Source organism: Macaca thibetana, chromosome 3 (assembly GCF_024542745.1).
Source record: "Macaca thibetana thibetana isolate TM-01 chromosome 3, ASM2454274v1, whole genome shotgun sequence".
Classification (NCBI taxonomy): Eukaryota; Metazoa; Chordata; class Mammalia; order Primates; family Cercopithecidae; genus Macaca; species Macaca thibetana.
Genome location: NC_065580.1, coordinates 101,125,355 through 101,143,266, shown reverse-complemented (window position 1 = coordinate 101,143,266; position 17,912 = coordinate 101,125,355). Strand labels below are relative to the sequence as shown.

The 17,912-nt window shown below is 53.2% G+C and overlaps 3 protein-coding genes across 3 annotated transcripts in view; all 3 read left to right on the top strand.

Annotated features, from left to right (window-relative positions):
• Positions 1-2,647, top strand: part of LOC126950873 (uncharacterized) — a 47,720-nt gene extending 45,073 nt beyond the window's left edge. The window contains exons 6-7 of the mRNA XM_050784827.1: positions 439-517; positions 1,344-2,647. Of these exons, the coding sequence (XP_050640784.1) occupies positions 439-517; positions 1,344-1,407 (143 nt within the window). The 3' untranslated portion in view covers positions 1,408-2,647. The remainder of the gene's footprint in view (positions 1-438; positions 518-1,343) is intronic.
• GGCT (gamma-glutamylcyclotransferase) overlaps positions 1-17,912 on the top strand; it is a 1,150,694-nt gene that overhangs the window by 971,807 nt on the left and 160,975 nt on the right. The window lies entirely within an intron of this gene.
• Positions 7,239-17,912, top strand: part of CRHR2 (corticotropin releasing hormone receptor 2) — a 29,567-nt gene continuing 18,893 nt past the window's right edge. The window contains exons 1-2 of the mRNA XM_050783264.1: positions 7,239-7,589; positions 7,729-7,854. Coding sequence (XP_050639221.1) covers positions 7,487-7,589; positions 7,729-7,854 — 229 coding nt within the window. The 5' untranslated portion in view covers positions 7,239-7,486. The remainder of the gene's footprint in view (positions 7,590-7,728; positions 7,855-17,912) is intronic.

Genomic DNA, 17,912 nt, shown 5'->3' with positions numbered 1-17,912 from the left:
ACTACCTGAAGGACACCCATCAAGTCCCCCCAGCCAGGGCCTGACACACAGTAGGTGTTCTGCAAATATTTGTCGGTTGAATGAACAACTAATGGAACCCACCCTTCACCTGGCTTTGCTGACAGAAGGACATGAGCCCCATCACAGGGACACATCCCAGCCTGAGGAGGAGACAGCCTTGGGAGCTGAGGGATGGACAGAGCAGACCCTTGCCCAGGAGACAATGCTGCACTGGGCCACTTCTGAGGCCTTTCTTGGGTCTAGCCCAGGCCAGGCTGCTGCTACTCCATGTGGCCGTGGGCATCTCCCTCCTCGTCGTTCTCCCTCTCTGTACTAACAGGAGTAAGGGATGAGTGATAGGATAGGATGGGGGCAGACAGGCACTGTCAATGGCTAGCCTGGGCCTGATCTCTGACCCTCCTCCCTGCTCTCCCCTAGGCAGCTGGGCAGAGCCAGAGCCCATGGGCACTTCTGGAGCAGTACTGCCACACCATCACGAGCCTCACCAACCTCTCAGGTAGGCACCCTCCGCCACCACCCTTCAGCAGCTTCCGGAGATGTGGGTGGATCCTAGGGGAGGAAGAGGCTTTCCTGAGGCCAGCCCAGGCTCAGCCGGGTAGTGGGTGGGGTGCTGGCTTCCAGTCCTGGTTTGATTTCTGCCTGGCTGGGGGCTCTTAGGCAGGCGCCTTCCCCATTCTAGGCTCAGGCCTGCCCCTGATAACGAAGGGCTTGACTGGGAGGCCCCTCCCCATTCCCAGCTCCCTCGAGGTAAGTCAGTTGGCTGGCATTCAGGAGTTCAAGGAGGGGATGACCCCTCTGCTTTCCAACTCCGGGGAGACTGGCAGAAGGTGCTAAACATTCTCTGGTTGCCGTGGCTACAGGTGTCACTTCCTGGTAAGGACTTGCAAAGCAGCAGCCCGGCCCTGAGTTCTGGCCCCTCAGAGGTTTCCAGTGGCTGATTCACAGGGTCAGGGCCAGCCACTGCAGAGCTACACAGAGCCCTGGATTCTGCTGGGTTCCAGAGAGGTGTCTCCAGTGTCCCACCCTGTATCCTGGCCTTCCCAGGTCTGCATCCACAGGATGGGAGTGGGGGTGACCCTCGCTCGGGCCTGGGGCCACCGCCAGGGCATGAGGAGACAAGGGTACTGGCCAGCACCCAGACCCAGCCTCCAGGCGCTGCCCAAGCCAGGCATCAAAGAGAAAGTTTTGCTGCCTGTTCTCCTTCCACTGGGGCGGTCAAGAGCTCAGGTGTTGGGATCAGGTAGACCTAAGTCTGGATCCTAGCTCTTCCACCCAGCGGCCTCACCCAGACCCTGGAAACTCACCTAACTCATCTGTGTTAGTGTCCTAGTGTCCTGGGGTCACTGGAACAAAGCACCGCAGACTGGGGTCTTGAGCAGAAGCTGATTTCCTCACCATTCTGGAGACTGGAAGACCAAGATCAAGCTGTGGGCAGGGCTGGTTCCTCCCGAGGCCTCTCCCCTTGGCTTGCAGACGGTCTTCTTCTCCCTCTGTCTTCACATGCTGTCTCCTCTGCATGTCTGTGTCCCAATCTCGTCTTCTTCTAAGAACACCAGTACTATCGGATTAAAGCCCACTTACCTTACTTTACTTTGATCACCTCATCGAAGACCCTAAATCCAAACAAGGCCACATTCTGAGGTATTGGGAGTTAGGACTTCAACATATGAATTTTGGAGCAACACAGTTCAGCCTGTAACACCATCTGAAGCTAGTTTCCTCATCTATTTAGCAATGGGTCTAAGTCCACCTCAGAGGCTCCCAGTGAAGGCTGAATGAGAGCCCACATGGACACCCAGCACAGGCCATGCCAGCATCAGACAGGAAATGGAGGCCCCTCCCTTCAGGAAGGCCCAGCCTTCCCTCACCCTCAGAGGCAGTGCGGGTTTGTCAGCAGACCCACAGCCTTCTCCCTGCCTTCCCCTGCCCTCCCTCCAGCAGGTGGCACAGACCCTTCCCTGTCTCCCTTGGGGGATGGTCCCCCCTCTGAGTGCAGTGGATAGGGTCCCAGCTTCTCCAAACATACAGCCTTGCCTGTTCAGCTTCTAACAGCATTCATCCATTTGCAAAAGGGATCCACATGATTTCTATAAAATTGGGCACAAAAAAATGTAACTCTAAGAAGAAGACAATAAGTACTTGTTCTCCCGCAACCCAGGAATTTTTATAATGCCTCATATCTCTCAAGAATTTATGCATCCGTAGAGCCTCATGTTCAACTGTTTTCTTCATTTTCTTTTTTCTTTTTTTTTTTTTTTTTAAATGGGATAATAGTGTGTCCATAGTTTCGTCACCTGCTTTTTCCTCTTATAACTCAGAGTGAACATTTCCCCATGTCATTAAATATTCAACCACTTCATCGCTGGTGACGCTGCCTAGCAGCCACTCTGGGGATGCATTACCCCGTATGAACCATGACTGGATGGTGGATGTAGAGGCTGTTAGGGAGCCCCTCGAGCTTCAGGAATCATTTCTCAAGTCCCTACATGATAATGACCTTCTTTTCAGTGTCCACTCTTTGAGGAAATATATCATGACTAACACAGAGTTCAAAACCAAGTAAAACCAAACACTATGTCTTTTAGATGTACATACCTGTGAGAAAACTGAAAAAAAAAAAAATATGAGCCAGAGAATGACAAATGCAATAGTCAAGGGAATGTTTCCTCTGGGGAAGGAGAATAGAAATAAATACATAAGTGACTAGTAATGATGTAGTTTCCAATTGGGTGGTAGGTTTATTATATTGTCTACTACATACAATAAAAAGATTAAATAAAATAAAGACTAAAAAATAAAGTTAAGCCATGCATGGGCTAATGCACGGGCTAATAATGACAAAGGGTCATGAAACTATGATCAATTCAATTGTATGCCCCTGAAAAAGGAAACACATGCATAATCACAAGAGCGATTATGACTTCAGGCAGGCTTTAAATAGATTATTTCTATTTTATTCATCACAGAGGCATCTACATATATTTGAAAAATATTAGGGCATATATTATGAGGCATATTATTTATCCCATCCGTAGACAATACAAAAATCCAAATGGACTATTTATTTATTTATTATTTTTTGTAGAGATGGGGGTCTCACTGTGTTGCCCAGGCTGGTCTTGAATTCCTAGACTCGAGCAATCTCCCTTCCTTGGCTTCCCCAAGTGCTGAGATTATAAGTGTGAGCCACCGCACTTGGCCAAGAATCTGAATGGATTCAAAGATACCTTGAAATAATTCCTCAATGCAACACACACACATATACAAGGGTTGGTCAAATGGGAAGAGAGCCGTGGCCTGAAGACAGGGTCCTGGGCTTTCCTCAGCTCTTCTGCCAAGGTATCTGTTCTTTCTTAGTGATTCACTGGGCTGAAGCCTAGAGCATTCCAATGGGTGCTGCGGATGGGTTAGTGAACAGGACCAGCCCTGCCCTTGGGGAGGCATGGGCTGGTAGATGAGATAATGAATAAAAAGCAACCTGGATGTGACATAGGCCCAGCACCCAGCAGATGGGGTCACCAAAGAGCTGCATGTCTGAAGGATGAGTGTGGAGCTGTAAGGCCATTTCCAGTACAGGAACACAAACAAGGAACAGATAGCGAATGGTTCCTGGTAGTGACATATTGTTCTGGAGGGTCTTTCAAATGAAGTAGGAGGGTGAGGATGGGGAACAATGATCATGAAGAACCTTCTTTGCAATACCAAAGATGGTTCCTAGGAATGACACATTGTTCTGGAGGGCCTTTCAAATCGAGCAGGAGGGTGAGGATGAGGGATAGATGATCATGAAGGACCTTCTTTGCAATACCAAAGAGGTGGTCTCCATCTCAAGGGCAATGGGGTGGGGGCACTCCTATGAGGCAGAGTGACAGGATCATAATTATAAAACATCGTTTCATCTGCCATGAGGAGACAGGGAGCCCATTTGGGCTGCTGCAGAGATGAGGATGACCTGGGAGAAGCAGGGGAGGGAAACCTCTTTTCCTTGTCTGGGAATCCTATTGTCCATTTGTAAAACAAGAATGTGGGACTGGATGTCACTGAGGGTCCTTTCTGTCCCCACAGCTTAGTCCCATGGTTTGACATGAAGACACCAGGCCACTTCCTCTGTCCTGCAGTGGAGTAGGATAGGGTGAGGAGGGGGTGCCTGGCCTGGGACCCCTGTCTCCAGTGCTACAGGGCAAGAGTGAGGCACCTTCAGGCCCCTCTGGAACCTCTGGGCCCTCAGCAACCCCATCGTAATTCCCAGGAAACACCACGACTCTTCCAGCTGTGCCTGAATAGACTCCCTGTCTATGCAGTCTAATCAAGGACAGTCCCTTAGAGAGGCAAAGATGCATCCTGTGCCTTTAAATCCTGTTTTCCAGCTGACATTTGAGTGGTAGGGGATGAATGAGAGAGAATGTGTGTTTATGGTGAAGATGCATAACTGTGGTTCTGTGTGCGATTCTGTTGTGCCTACATGCCTGTTTGACACCACGTAGTAGGCTTTGCAAGTGTGTCTGAGCTGGCCTGGAACTGTCCACTGCCGCTACAGCTGACATCAGAGGTGGGTCATGGGATGGGATACAGGGCACCAGAGGCACCTGCCTTACCCTGCTGCTTATGGTACACAAGGGTCTTCCCGAGCACCTGTCACACTTCCCTGAACCTATTTGCCAACATGTCCCCAGTAGCTTGGGGAGACACAAACTGTTCCAAATACTTATCCCCTAATGACTGGCCTCCAGCTGGGATAGGGCTGGCCTGCAGCCCGGGGAACCCATCACTATCCCAAAGCCTCTAATCTACCTCTGCTTCTTTAGTTAGCAAAAAGGCACCTGTCTTTGTTTGTTTGTACTTGGATTTAGTAAAATTGAGGGAAGTTTGGGGCTTTTCCCAATTTCCTCCTCATTTACCTATTTGCAGACACTAAAGTGAGCTGTAAAATCAATTTGTTCCCAAACTGCTACCTTTTCTAGTTTTTCCTGTGTCACATCTAGAATGACAACTGTGCCTATAATAATATCCATGAAGTAATGGCCCCACATCCAGGGGACCTTGGGTCTGTGGGTCTGTGCTCAGACCCCAACTGCTCATTCAGGATGCAGAACAGCCTTTGACTCTGCCGCTGAAATGGTTACTTCCCAGAGGAATCTTTGGTATGTGAGATCTCCCAGTTAAGAGCGATCCCGTTCACCCAGGCCAACCATCTGTTATGAGCTTTCCCAGTTAAGAGCGATCCAGTTCACCCAGGCCAACCCTCCGTTCTGCAGAAATCCACATGAGATGAGAAGTCCCTGGCCTCTGGTCATTGGGAGCACACCACCTGTGGACATAGCTGCATCTCAGGAGGTGGTGCACTTTAGGCACCACCCAGGCGGTGGCTCCAGTAACAAACAAGGTTAACAACTTAAGCTTGGCTTAGGATTTCTCCCTTCCTCTGTGCTGCACTGTGCTGTGTAAAGGGCCGTCCCCTGTATATGAGGGACACTATTTCCCTGTGAATACATGGGCTCACCTGGCCAGCCATACTCTGGCCTGTGTGGGATCCTGGGTAACAGGGCTCAGTCTAGGAATGGAGGGTAGGACTCTGCCGAGGTCCTCCCCTGCTCCTGGCACTGGATAATATGAAGACCAAGGAAATTCTACCTCTGCAGCTGCCCAGAGCTGAGCATGAGCTCTCACTGTCCATTCAGGAGGCAGAGGATAGACCTGGCTGACTGCTCAGCACCTTGTGCCTGCCAGTCAGCAGGCCCTGGAGAGATTCCAGGGCTCAGCCCTGGTCTTAGTGTGGCCTCGCTCGCTCTGCCTGGGCAGTGACAGAACCATTAATATGGAGGCTGGTGAGAGCAGAGCACACAAAAGCAGCCTGCCTGCCGCTTCGCCTCTCTTTGCCCAGGGCATGGTGCTGGTTCATGGTGGATTCAGCCTCTCCTAGCAGCTTAGGTTTATGTGGAGCGTGGCAGGGGAACAGGACTCATTCCTGAGATTGGGTCCCAGCTCTCCCTGCCCTCTAAAGATAGAAACACACAACACACATGTATGTATTCCCCAGTCTCTCCATCTCATAACTCAGAACCAGAGAGTCTCAGAGCTGAGAGGGGCCTGGGGGAAGATTTCACTGATGGAGAAAGCCCCAGAAGAGAGGGCAAGAGTCCTGCCTGGGGTACCATGGCAGAGAGAGCAGAGTCAGAAGCTGGACCAAAACGCAGCCTGAGTGGAAGCATGCCTTACTCCAGGCCCTGCTGCCCCAACCAGATGCCCCACTCAGCAGGCAGACACAGCAGGCCTGCCCTGGGCACTCTGAGGGTGCAGCCACAGCAGAACCCCAAGGAGGCAGTCTGGGGTTGGGGGACGTGAGCAAGTTCCCTGGGAAAGTTTCCAGCTCCTCCACACTTGCTGTGGGGCCTAATTCTCCCGGCCCCTGCCCGTTCCTGGTGTGGAAACCAGGGTCAGGTGAGGCCCTGCCCAAGCCTGGAGGAAGAGAGACACATTCTCACTTTCTTTCTGGTGCCCAGGGCACCAACACCTGAGTGTATAAAGCCTTCCAGATAATTTCAGCCAATTTCTCCCCTAGACTTACTCCATCTGATTAAATGGCCACCCGGTCACTCAAGCGGGAGACCCGATGTTATCCCTGCTTCCGGGCTCCTGCTTAAAACCAGCCACCCACTCCAGTTCCTCCTCACCAGGTCTGGCTGCCCCTCGGAAATCTCTCTCCATTCCAGCTTCTACGGCCTGATCCAAGGTCTTCAACCCACTCAGGCCACTTGATCTCATTAGACTCTTGGGTGTCTCCCTGTTTCCCTCCAGGCCTCCCCAATCCATTTCCTTCCAGGAGGCTATAGAGGCTTTTGGAGGGTGCAGATCTGCCCATGGGCTCTCGGTCCCTGCCTCCCTCCAGTGTCCTCTCTCACGGAGGGGAAGCTCAGGCGGAGAGCTTTCGAACTTTGGGTCGCGGCTGTCCCTCGGTTAGGAGAGCTGCAGTGTTCTCCTCCGGCAGGGGGGCAGGTGGGAGCTCTTTGCTGCCCCCCTGCAGCTCTGGGGCCTGCGATCTCCGCACGGGGCATTCCGTCACCCCAGGCCCACGCTCTCCAGCCCACAGCCCTCCTCTGGACGCCGCGAGTGGAAGACAGCCGGGAACTGAGAAGCCGTACTCTGGGCAGGGTGGGGGGCCCGGGGGCTGGAGTCCGAGCCCCTCCGAGAGGAGCCGCCCGGCCCCGCCCCCCGGCGCCGCCATTGGCCGCGGCGGAGCGGCTGTACCCGCAGCTCGGTGCGCTCCGCAGCTCCTCTCCGGGAAGGTCCCCACTTGACAGCTCTGGGCGATCGGAGGCGGCGCCCAGAGGCTGCCCGGGAGACCGGAGCTGGGCTGGCGGGGGCCAGGTCCCCGCGCCCTCTCGGTCGCTCACTCTCGCGGCCACTCCCTCGCAGCCACGCCGAGCGCGCACTCCCACTCCCTCTCCGCGCGCGGCTGCGGGGCGCGATGGACGCGGCACTGCTCCACAGCCTGCTGGAGGTTAACTGCAGCCTGGCGCTGGCCGAAGAGCTGCTCTTGGACGGCTGGGGGCCACCCCTGGACCCCGAGGGTAGGCGGGAGGCGAGAGGTCGGAGGCTGCCCGGGCTCCTTCTCTTGCGCGCTTAGTGCGCCCCTGACCCCGCGCTCCGAGAGCCCGGCATCCCTTGGGGCGCCCCTCTGAGCCCTACTGCGCTCTCTCGCGCCGCCAGGTCCCTACTCCTACTGCAACACGACCTTGGACCAGATCGGAACGTGCTGGCCCCGCAGCGCTGCCGGAGCCCTCGTGGAGAGGCCGTGCCCCGAGTACTTCAACGGCGTCAAGTACAACACGACCCGTGAGTGCCCCCGGCTCTCGCTGCCTGCTCTATACCGGCCTCCAGGGAAGGCGGTTTAGGGAGTAAAGAGGATTCCGGACCCAGTGGCACAAAGCAGCTGAGGGCCGTGGTACCGCAGACCGCTGGCGTTAAGGACCCCTTACAATGTTGGGGGCGCGCCTTCTGCTTCTACCCCCAATACAGCGTCTAACCTCAGTAAGCCAGTGATTTGCCCACAATTCCCGTGCTCCATGCGGTGACAGCCCAAAAAGGGGAGAAGGAAATACTTCCTCCTCTTTAAGTGTAAACCTCCCTCCCTCATTGTAGGTTCCCGTTGCCTGAAGTTCCCCATTAGGGCTTCATTGTTTAGATAATGCTTCCCCTGCCCAGGAGGGGGACCTGTCCCAGGAGGGCGGATATGCTAAGTCCCAAATCCCCCAGAGTGAGTGCAGTGACCAGACCTTACTACCAGAGTGGAGAGGAGGAGGGCAGGAGGCAGGAGGGCTGGGGCGAGCGCATATTTTGTGGGAAGGACATGCAGGCGTAGGTTATGCTAAGCCAGAGGGTGCGGGTGTTGCATCTTCCCTAATCCGAGATCCCAGGACTGACCTGCTGGGCTGAGTCAGGGGCTGTGGGGAGCATTATTCCTGCGCCCCCACGATGACTGGTGTCTGAATCAGCCCCCACCCCTACCCCCCACCCCCAACACCACCTCTCAAGGAGAACAACCTGTGCCTGCCTTCCTCCTGGCAAGTCACGGACTGGCTTGAGGCTCTGGGGGAAAGGGCAGCAGAGGTTGCTGGAGTTACACAGCCTCCAGGTGGGGTCGTTCAGTGTGGGTTCTGGGTGTGTGCATGTGTGTAGGTGCCTGTCTGTGCCCTGTGGAACAATGGGACGGGAGCCAGGCGTGTGGTCTGCAGGAGGCTGTGGGGGCAGAAATCACTGCCCCACCTAGAACCCCCCTCACATCTCTAGCCGGACCCCAGTTGTCAAGCACGCTGAGACCCTATCTGGATTGTTTGTCTGAAGCCTCTCATCCTGGAACCATCCTTAGAAGCCATCTCAGAGTGTCTGTGTCTGAGTGGTGGCCCAGCTCCACCTCCACCACCCATACACACACACATACACACACAAGCTTTCAGAAGCTGAGGCTGAGGGCTTTGCCATGAGGGATGGTTAGAAAGCAAGAGAGATGCACCTGCACCTGATGCCAAGCTGCATTCCCCTGGCTGCACCAGCTGAGGGCTCTGGTGGGCACAGGGAGCACATGCTTCCCATCCATGATTAAAACAGATCTCCCTGGAAGGAAGTAAGGTCCTCAAGCTAGGAAGTGTGCAAGCAGAAGGAATGATTTCCCTGTACCTTCCTATTCCTGACCTTATAAAACTGTATTTTTAGGATTCCATGAGCTGTGTGGGGTGGGGCAATGGAGATCAGCGTGCCTGATTCAGACTGGGCCCGGAGATTCAGGGCCATCCAGGGTAAAGTGGGGTGATGGAGCATCTCAGCCCACAGCCTGTGAACCTCAGGGAGCTCTGCTTTGGTTCTTACCCCAGCCTGGGCTATGCCTTGTTCTCCCCAACCAGCCTGGAGGCCCCCCTTTCCCAGGGCAGGGCCTGGGACTCTTCTTCATAGCCGAACTGAGTACAGTAATATTCAGTCAATTTGTGGAACACCCACTATGTGCCAGCCACTGCACGGGCACTGTATTGAGACTCTCACTCACAATTGCAACAGACAAAAAGAACAGAATGATGAATGCGCTGATTGGGGGGAAGCACAAGGTCTATGGAATTGGGGTGGGGGTGGGTGATAAGGAAGACTTCCCAAAGGTGCTGCAGACAGCACATATCAGGCCATTCATATCAATTAAGTCTAATGAGAAGCTGATAAAATGTTGGCGCACCACCCAGGCTGGTAAAAGTAGGGCCAGTTAGCCCCTGGTATCTAATGAACAATTTTCTTCATTTAGACCAAAGTGCTCCCGGCACTGCAACTGCTGGAGAATGAGAGGAGCTGGTGGAGGGTGGGGAGCACTTACCATTAACCAGCACCTATGAGGTCAGCCTAGGTGGGAAGAGCAAAGGCTGCTAATGGCTGTGGAAATGCATGATTGATTTCCGTCCTCCCCATTCTTCACATCAGTGCTGCTTCCTTCTTCTCTGTTTGCCTTTTCCACGGGATCCTTCCTTTAAAAAGAATGACAGAGGGAGAAAACTCCATGAGAAGCCTAGGGGAAGAACAGGAGTGTTCAGGCTCTACTTCCTGCCCCAATTTTGTTATGCTATAGCCAAACCCCCACTGAAGCCTCATTCCTTAGCGAGCAGGAATCGCCCGGGTGGGGATAGCAGTTTAGATATTAGTCTCCGCAATTTTTCAACTCAACTGAGCACACAGAATCTGCCACAAAGCTATCAAGTGTTGATCATTTTCCAGGTGCCAGCTACTACTGAGAGAGCTTTGTATCCATATCTCAGGCATCCATAATCCCACTCACCCACACTCCCTCTGAGATATACACTGCTTTTATGCCCATATGGCAGACAAGAACACTGAGTCTCAGACACATGAAGTAACTTGTTCAAAGTCCTAATCAGCTCCTGTGCACCAGTGCAGGCAGGTGAATCCACAGCCCTCACTATTAACCATGGAGCAGTACTGCCTCCATAAGAGGCATTCGGTTTGTGAGAAGAGCTTAGAGATTTGGAAAGAAGACTTAGACCTCCGGCCTGGAGGATCAGGGAGGACTTAGCCCTCTGAGCTGGACTTCTGGGGACAGGTTGGGTTTTAGCAGGTGAGTGTGTAATAGGCACAGGAGAGGCCCTCTAGGCTGAGGGGACTGGGCAAAGCATGGAGAGAGGCCGGGCTTTGTGCCTTGAGGGGAGTGAGTGTTGTATGGAGAACAGGGAGTAGGAGAAACAATGAGGCTGGGGAGGAGCATGGAGGTCAGGTGATGCAGGCCATTCTACAGGGCTTCACCATCTGGAGAGGGAGCCTGGGTGAGCTTGTGAGCAGGGGAGCTCAGCTTTGGGAGCACACTGTCCTCTGGAGGGAAAGGAGAGGTAAGGGGACTTCTGCACAGAGCCAGGTAGACTACAGGTTGTGGGAGCAAATGAGGATGAAGACGCCAGCAATCTTGGGCATTTGAAATTGACAAGATATGGTGAGAAACAGCAAGGTAAAGCGTTGGGCACACAAGAAACAGCTGAGCACAGCTGGGGATGCGTTGGCTTTGAGGAGCTGGAGGGACACCTGAGCAGAGATGTCCAGAAAGCAGCCGGCTGGGTTGGGAAAAGCTCAAGAGAGCGCCAAGAGTGGAGATAAGGCATTTAGAAGTCCTTAGGATGTGGGGTTAGCAAATAGCTACAGTGTGTGAGTTTGGGAGGCTGGGTCAGAGCCTTGAGCCATCTTACCCAGAGCTATTTCCAGATGCAGCAGGGCCAAGGGAAGGGAAGGGACTAGTGCATGGCCACACATGCTAGTCAGTGGCAGAGCCAAGTTAAGCACAAGAGTCTCCTCGGGTGTTCTCTACACAACCTGTGCTGGCGGTTCAGTGGCTGAGCTTCCACGTGTTTGTACTGTGGTTTAACTCATTTAATCCTTGCACCATCCAGTGACAGAGACATAGCATTATCCTCATTTTACACATGGGAAAAATGAGGTGTGGAGCAATTAAGTCACTTATAACAGAACAAGGATTCAAACCCAGGTTCTGCTGCCTCTCAAAAAGCAACTCTGCTAGGTTAAGCAGAGAAGAAATTTTTAAAAAATATATCGGGGAGCTTATGGAATCCAGAGTGGGCTAGAGAACCAGATTTGGGGCCCCAAGCCAAGAACACAGGGCAGAGCTAGCCCAGTGAGGGGACCTCCCTCTCCCTGAAAGGCCCTGCCAACACCACCAGCCCTGGCCACTAGGTGGGACACAGCCCTGCTACCACCACTGCCACCACTACCACCACTACTCTAGAGTCTTTTTTTTTTTTTTTTTTTTTTTTTGAGACAAGGTCTCAATCTACTACCCAGGCTGGAGTCCAGTGGCACGATCAAGGATCACTGCAATCTCAAACTCCTGTGCCCAGGTGATCCTCCTGCCTCAGCCTCCCAAGTAGCTGAGACTACAGGCACATGCCACCACACCTGGCTAATTTTTAAATTTTTTGTAGAGGTGGATCTTGCCATTTTGCCAGAGCTGGTCTTCAACTCCTGGACTCAAGCGATCCTCCTGTCTCTGGCTCCCAAAGTGCTGGGAGAATAGGCGTGAGCCGCTGCACCTGGCCAACCTGGAGTCTTTTTTTTTTTTTTTTTTTTTTTGGAGACGGAGTCTCGCTCTTTCACCCAGGCTGGAGTGCAGTGGCTGGATCTCAACTCACTGCAAGCTCCGCCTCTCGGGTTTACGCCATTCTCCTGCCTCAGCCTCCCGAGTAGCTGGGACTACAGGCGCCCGCCGCCTCGCCCGGCTAGTTTTTTGTATTTTTTTAGTAGAGACGGGGTTTCACCGTGTTAGCCAGGATGGTCTCGATCTCCTGACCTCGTGATCCGCCCGTCTCGGCCTCCCAAAGTGCTGGGATTACAGGCTTGAGCCACCGCGCCCGGCCCAACCTGGAGTCTTAAGCTTCCTGCAGTTATCTCTGGAGAGGCTTTCTCCCTGTCTCCATCTGGGGGCCCCCAGTTCACTAATTCCCTCAGGTAGGTGCATCTGATGGTTGGGGGAGTATGTGGAGCCCCAGGTCCCATGCCAAAGCTCTGGCTACAAGGGAGCCTGGGAAGTAAGGATCTGGCATTTTAGCTCTAGGTGGGGAGGTAGCCTCGGTCTTCCCCCAGGATTCCCCGAGCCCAGGTTCAAATCCTGGGTGGCTAGAAACAATCCTAAATGTCCATATTCAATTTAATCGGGGCAAGTCTTATCCCTTTTGTGGGCCTCAGTCTCCCTATCTGTATTCAGAAAGGAGGTGGATTAGCATGGAAGTGGTTTGGCCAGAAGTGGGGCACTTATATCCCATTTTCCTCCCACCTCTCCCCGTTCCACATGGACTTGTCTGAGCCCATCTCTGTGCACATCGCTGTCTCTGTGTCTCTCTCGTTGTCTCCCTGTTTCTGTTTTTCTCTATGTGTGATTCTGTGTCTCTGTGTATGTTTCTATGTCCTTCTCAGTTTCTCTTTTTTTTTCTACCTCTCTCTCTCTTTCTCTGTCTTTCTCCTTCTCCATCTCTCCTTACTGCCTTCTCCGTCCCCCAGCTCCATCTCCAAACCCACCATCTCCCAGCTCACATCCCTCACTCTATCTGCCCTTCTCCTGCACCTCATCTTGCCTGTCCCTGTGGTCCTTTTGGCTGCAAAGGAGGGTCCTGCCACCTCCCTCCTGGCCATGGTCCATTTTCCTTCTGTGGAACCACTAAGTGCAGCTTGGCTCAGCCTCAGCCTCCTTGACCTCAGGCTCCACAATGTCCTACTGGGAACGGCTGGGGTTATCTGTACTGAGGCATCTGCCAGGACAGGGGAAGAAGGGGCATCCCATCTAACCTAGCCACATGGGGAGGTTAGGGGTCCTCACTTCCCAGAACCCCATTCTAGAGACATGCTGAAACACTGGTTGTGTTACAATGGAAACACATAAGCTGAGTGGTCTCCAGCCAGAGGGGTCTCTCCCATTGGGTCTGCCTGCTTAATCCCTTCTTCAGTCCTCAGGGCCAGAGGTGATAAGAAAAGCTGAAACCTGCCCTCAGGAAGCCCCAGGCTGCTTATCTACCAGGCTTGTGCAAATCAACAGTCAGAGATCAGGAAGAGGGGTTTGGTGGACACTGGGACATTCCTGGGAGGCTTTCTGGAGGGAGTGGGGGTAAACTTTAAAGGTCTTGGAGCAGTTGGGATGCCATGTTTGTTGAGGACAGGCACAGTACAGGAGTACAAGCCTCAGGAGGACCCCAGATAGACCCTGCCCTCTGGGTTGAAGAAGTAGAAGCTGTAAATCCGGAAACTTAGGTCTGCATTCTCAGACACCGGTGAGACCTGATCCCGCCCTGACTTTATTCCATTCTCCAAGGCCCATCAGTTACTCCATGTGTGAGAACAGCTTCCCTGCTGGGAGAGAGGGAAGGCGGGACGGGCACAGCCATCACAGAGGTTTAGCTAAGAGAAGAAGGAAGGAAGAGAAATAAAGCAGAAGTGGATGCCCTTGTGGCCACCCTACACTCCAGAGCTGCCCGGCTGCAGAGCCCTCTATACATTGAGTCCAGCCCTCCCCTCCCCACTTAAGGGTACGAAATGAGGAGAGGGAAATACAGCTGCCCAGAGTCCTACAGCAAGTCTGGGCCCTGATGGGCCTCTGCTGGCTCCGGAAACTCCTGGCTTCTGCTCTAGCTTCTACCCACCTCTGCATGCATCTTGATCTTTCCTGTCTCCTACTCTCCCCAGGAATCCTCCAGCCACCTAATCATCTTGCTCAGGCTCACCCCTTATTGAGGTTGTATTTCACCCTTTCCCCCAGAAAGCATTGAGGAGCCTAGAGACAAGGTTTTCAAAGATGCATAAGACCTGAGCCTGCCTTCCAGGAGCTCCTGTTCTAGAAACAGTGACAGGCAGACTCTCAAAGAGAACTTTCTAATATATGCTCTCAAGTAAAATAGCGCAGTGAAGACAGTCGGAGCACATGGAAAGGAATTATTCCAAGAGGAAGGGAGAGTAAGTTTGGAAGACTTCATGGAGAAAGTCTTGTTGAACAGTACCTTGAAAAATTGAGCTAATGATGTGTCAGATGGAAGGAAGGAGGGGAGCAGAAGCCAGATCATGGAGGCCTCACATGTTGGACCAGGGCATGGGCCTTGATTCTGCTGGCTTTAGAGACAGCAGCTGTTTGTCCGTAGCCCTATGGTGCAGGACCAGAATACTCTGGCCATTTCCTCTCCTACCTCCTGCTTATTAATTCAGAGGTCCCAGCATCCTTCCCTGTGCACTCCCTACCACCAATGCCACAGCGCAGCTTGGATCCCTGAGAAAGGACTAAAGGAGGAGCCCCATCTCAGTAACCCTCAGGGAGCTCCCCACAGGGCTTCTTGTCAGGGCCCCAGGTGCAGGCATCTGGGCCCCCCTGACTGCCCACCCCCACCAGGTGCTCCAGAGTCAGGCAGGCAGTCCCTTTCACACACAGCACCTGCCAGGAGAGCCGCTGGGGCACGGGAGAGTGGAAGGAACCTGGGCTCAGATTCAGCAGGGCTGGATCTAATTCCTGGGTTTGTCATGACTCACTGAGGGACTGGTAGACCCTCCTTGTCCAAGTCTCGGTTTTCTTATCTGTTTGAAGGGGACAGCAAACATGCTGACCTCGTGGGGCCATGGCACACAGGGGAGATGATGCTGCTTGGGGCTCCCTGTGGACAGCTAGGACATTGTCAGCAAGGGGAGGGGAGTTGAAGGTGGCCTGGGGCCCAGAAGGAGAGGCTATCATGTCCTTGGGGAGGGGAGAGTCCCACCCACACCAAGAATGGCTATCCTCATTCTGGGGTGGTGCTCTCCTGCTGTCTCTGAGGGCCCCCAGAACTCTGTGGTTTCTGGGGATGTCCTGGGAGGGGGAAGTCTGTCTATCTAGACTGAGAAGGTCTGGTGCCTAAAAGCCTGTAGAGAAAGGCAGCCACTTGCCCCCCTGGAGGGATGCTGCTGGCATTCTGCCAGCCAGCTGTCTTCTCCCTGCATTACTTCACAGGAACCATGAACTGAAAGCCAGTTCTAATTCTGACCATCCTACTGACTGCTTTTCTCACTTTGGGCAGGTTGTCTCCCCTCTTCAGACCTCAGTTTATCTGCACCAGGTGGGTGGAGGACTTGATGAGTTCTAGTGATGTTTCTCAGTTCCAAGGCAACTTCTGCCACAGGGGTCCTCTGTTCGTCCTCTCCCCACCTTCCTCCACAGGCCGGCGTCATGGCGACGAGCCCACTGAGCATTGCTAGGATGGCTGGAAGGAGGGAGCCCTGTACAGTAGAGGCAGGAACATGAGGTAGGGGCCTCCTCCCACTGCCCCTTCTCTGGGGAGGGCAGAGCTTACACAGTGAGCTGGGTTCTGCTCCCCCTTCCCTTTTTCATAGACTCAGTATGGTCTTCATTAAACTGCTCAATGCCTCTATGACTCAGTTTCCCCACTGTCTCCTGTAAGTATGCTTACAGATCCTGCTTAAGGATGGCAGGGCACCGTGAGTGAAAAGTCCTGTGAAAATAGGGAGCTGAGGCTCTCTGGAGGTCCAGAACAGGCAGTTGAAGTTCAGAGAGCTGTGTCCATACAACATTAAGAAATGGAATCCAAGCTCCCTGGCCTGAATCTCAGACATCACCAACAAAGGGCCCTGGGGATGCCTTTCCCACCCATTGGCTGGGGTTGCCAATAGTAGACTCCCAAACTCAACCTAGCACTTCTATGTCAGTCTGGGTCTGAGCTTGGGTGAACATCACCAGCTGCCTGTTCCTCTCTGACCACCAATTTGCTGTGATTGGATCAAGACAGAAATATGCAAGGTGGGCCTCAACGTTGGTCAGTCCTCCTTAGCCTGCAGTGGCCTCCAGGCAATGCAGGGTACTGACTCAAGGAGATGCACCTCATTTGGGAAGCTCAGGAAAACCATGCTGTTAGCACCAGGACTATACATCTGACCACCCCAGCTCTGGCCACACTTCCCCAAAAGTCTCTTAACTGGGGATGAAAAGCAATCCAGTCCAGGAAGTGAAGGCCAAGCTGGGAGGAGACATTGGCTGAGAGGTTTTTCCCACAAAAAGCAAGAAAGATGGCCAGGCATGGTGACTCATGCCTGAAATCCCAACATTTTGGGAGGCTGAGGCAGGAGGATCACTTGTGGCCAGGAGTTTGAGACCAGCCAAAGCCACATAGTGAGACCCCATTTCTACAAAAAAAAATTAGCAAATTATCGTGGCATGGTGGCACATGCCTACAGTCCCATTACTCAGGAGGCTGAGGCAGGAGGATCACTTGAGTACAGGAGTTCAAGGCTGCAGTGAGCTAAGATCACACCACTGCCCTCCAACCTGGGTGACAGAGTGAGACCCCATCTCAAAAAATGTAGGTAAGAAAGGTGACTCAAAGTCAAGGTCAAAGATTTCCCCACCAGGCCCCAAGCCAGACAAGAAGATGGCTGGATCTGGAGTGGCCTAACTACAGGCAGTAAAATGAATTGAGAGTGGGATATCTGGCCCCTAAGGTATTTTCTTCTGGGGATCTGGACACTAAGTGGCAATGACACTGAAGAGGTGGCATAACTGGCGGCACCTGCTGAAACACAGGGTCATAGGGAGAGCCTCTCTCCTAGGTACACCAACTCCAGGGTCTCCTGTGAGGAAGTGTGTCCCAGAGGAGAGAGATCTTCTGCCTCTTCATGGTTGAGTGACCCCAGACGTGTCAGTTTCTCTCTTCAGGTCCCACCAGACCAGATGCAGAAGTTGCCTTCCTTCCTAATTCCCAAGGAGATCCCTGATGACTCAGTTTCCAACTTGCTTCCCTTGGAACAGTCAAAGCTTTCATGCCAGGAACCTGGAGGATGGTGCCCACAAGTTTGCTGTTTAAGACTGACACCCCTCCCCCATGTGGGGTTGGACTGCAATGTCTGCAGTTTGGCAGCTGGGTCAGCCTACCCGTGGTGTCTTGTCGTGTGATCTGGCTTCCTCCTGCGTGTGTGACTGTTTTGTATTTGCCATGCATCTTGGTGGAGCATGGGCATACAAGGTGGCAGACTGTCTTCCTGGCCCACTCTGAGCCTCCTACCTTCGATGAGTTCCCAAGTAACCTAGGAAACAGCATCAGCCTTGGTCCATCCTAAGATCTTGTGTGCTCAGCTTTGTGCAGTACTTAAGAAAGGGCCAGAAATGACAGCAAACCAGGCCATGCCTTTAGGGGTTCTCAGCCTTGTACAAAATAAGGCAAACTTCTGCTCCAGAGAACCTGGGCTGGTTAGGAAAGTACAACACCTTTACAGGGGTCAGTGAAAGAACAATCCCAGCCTAGCGTGAGCCAGGCAGACACAAGCAGCCGGACCCTTGGGGAGCTGGAACAGTCATGGAAGCTACCTGGAGGAGCTGGGGCTGG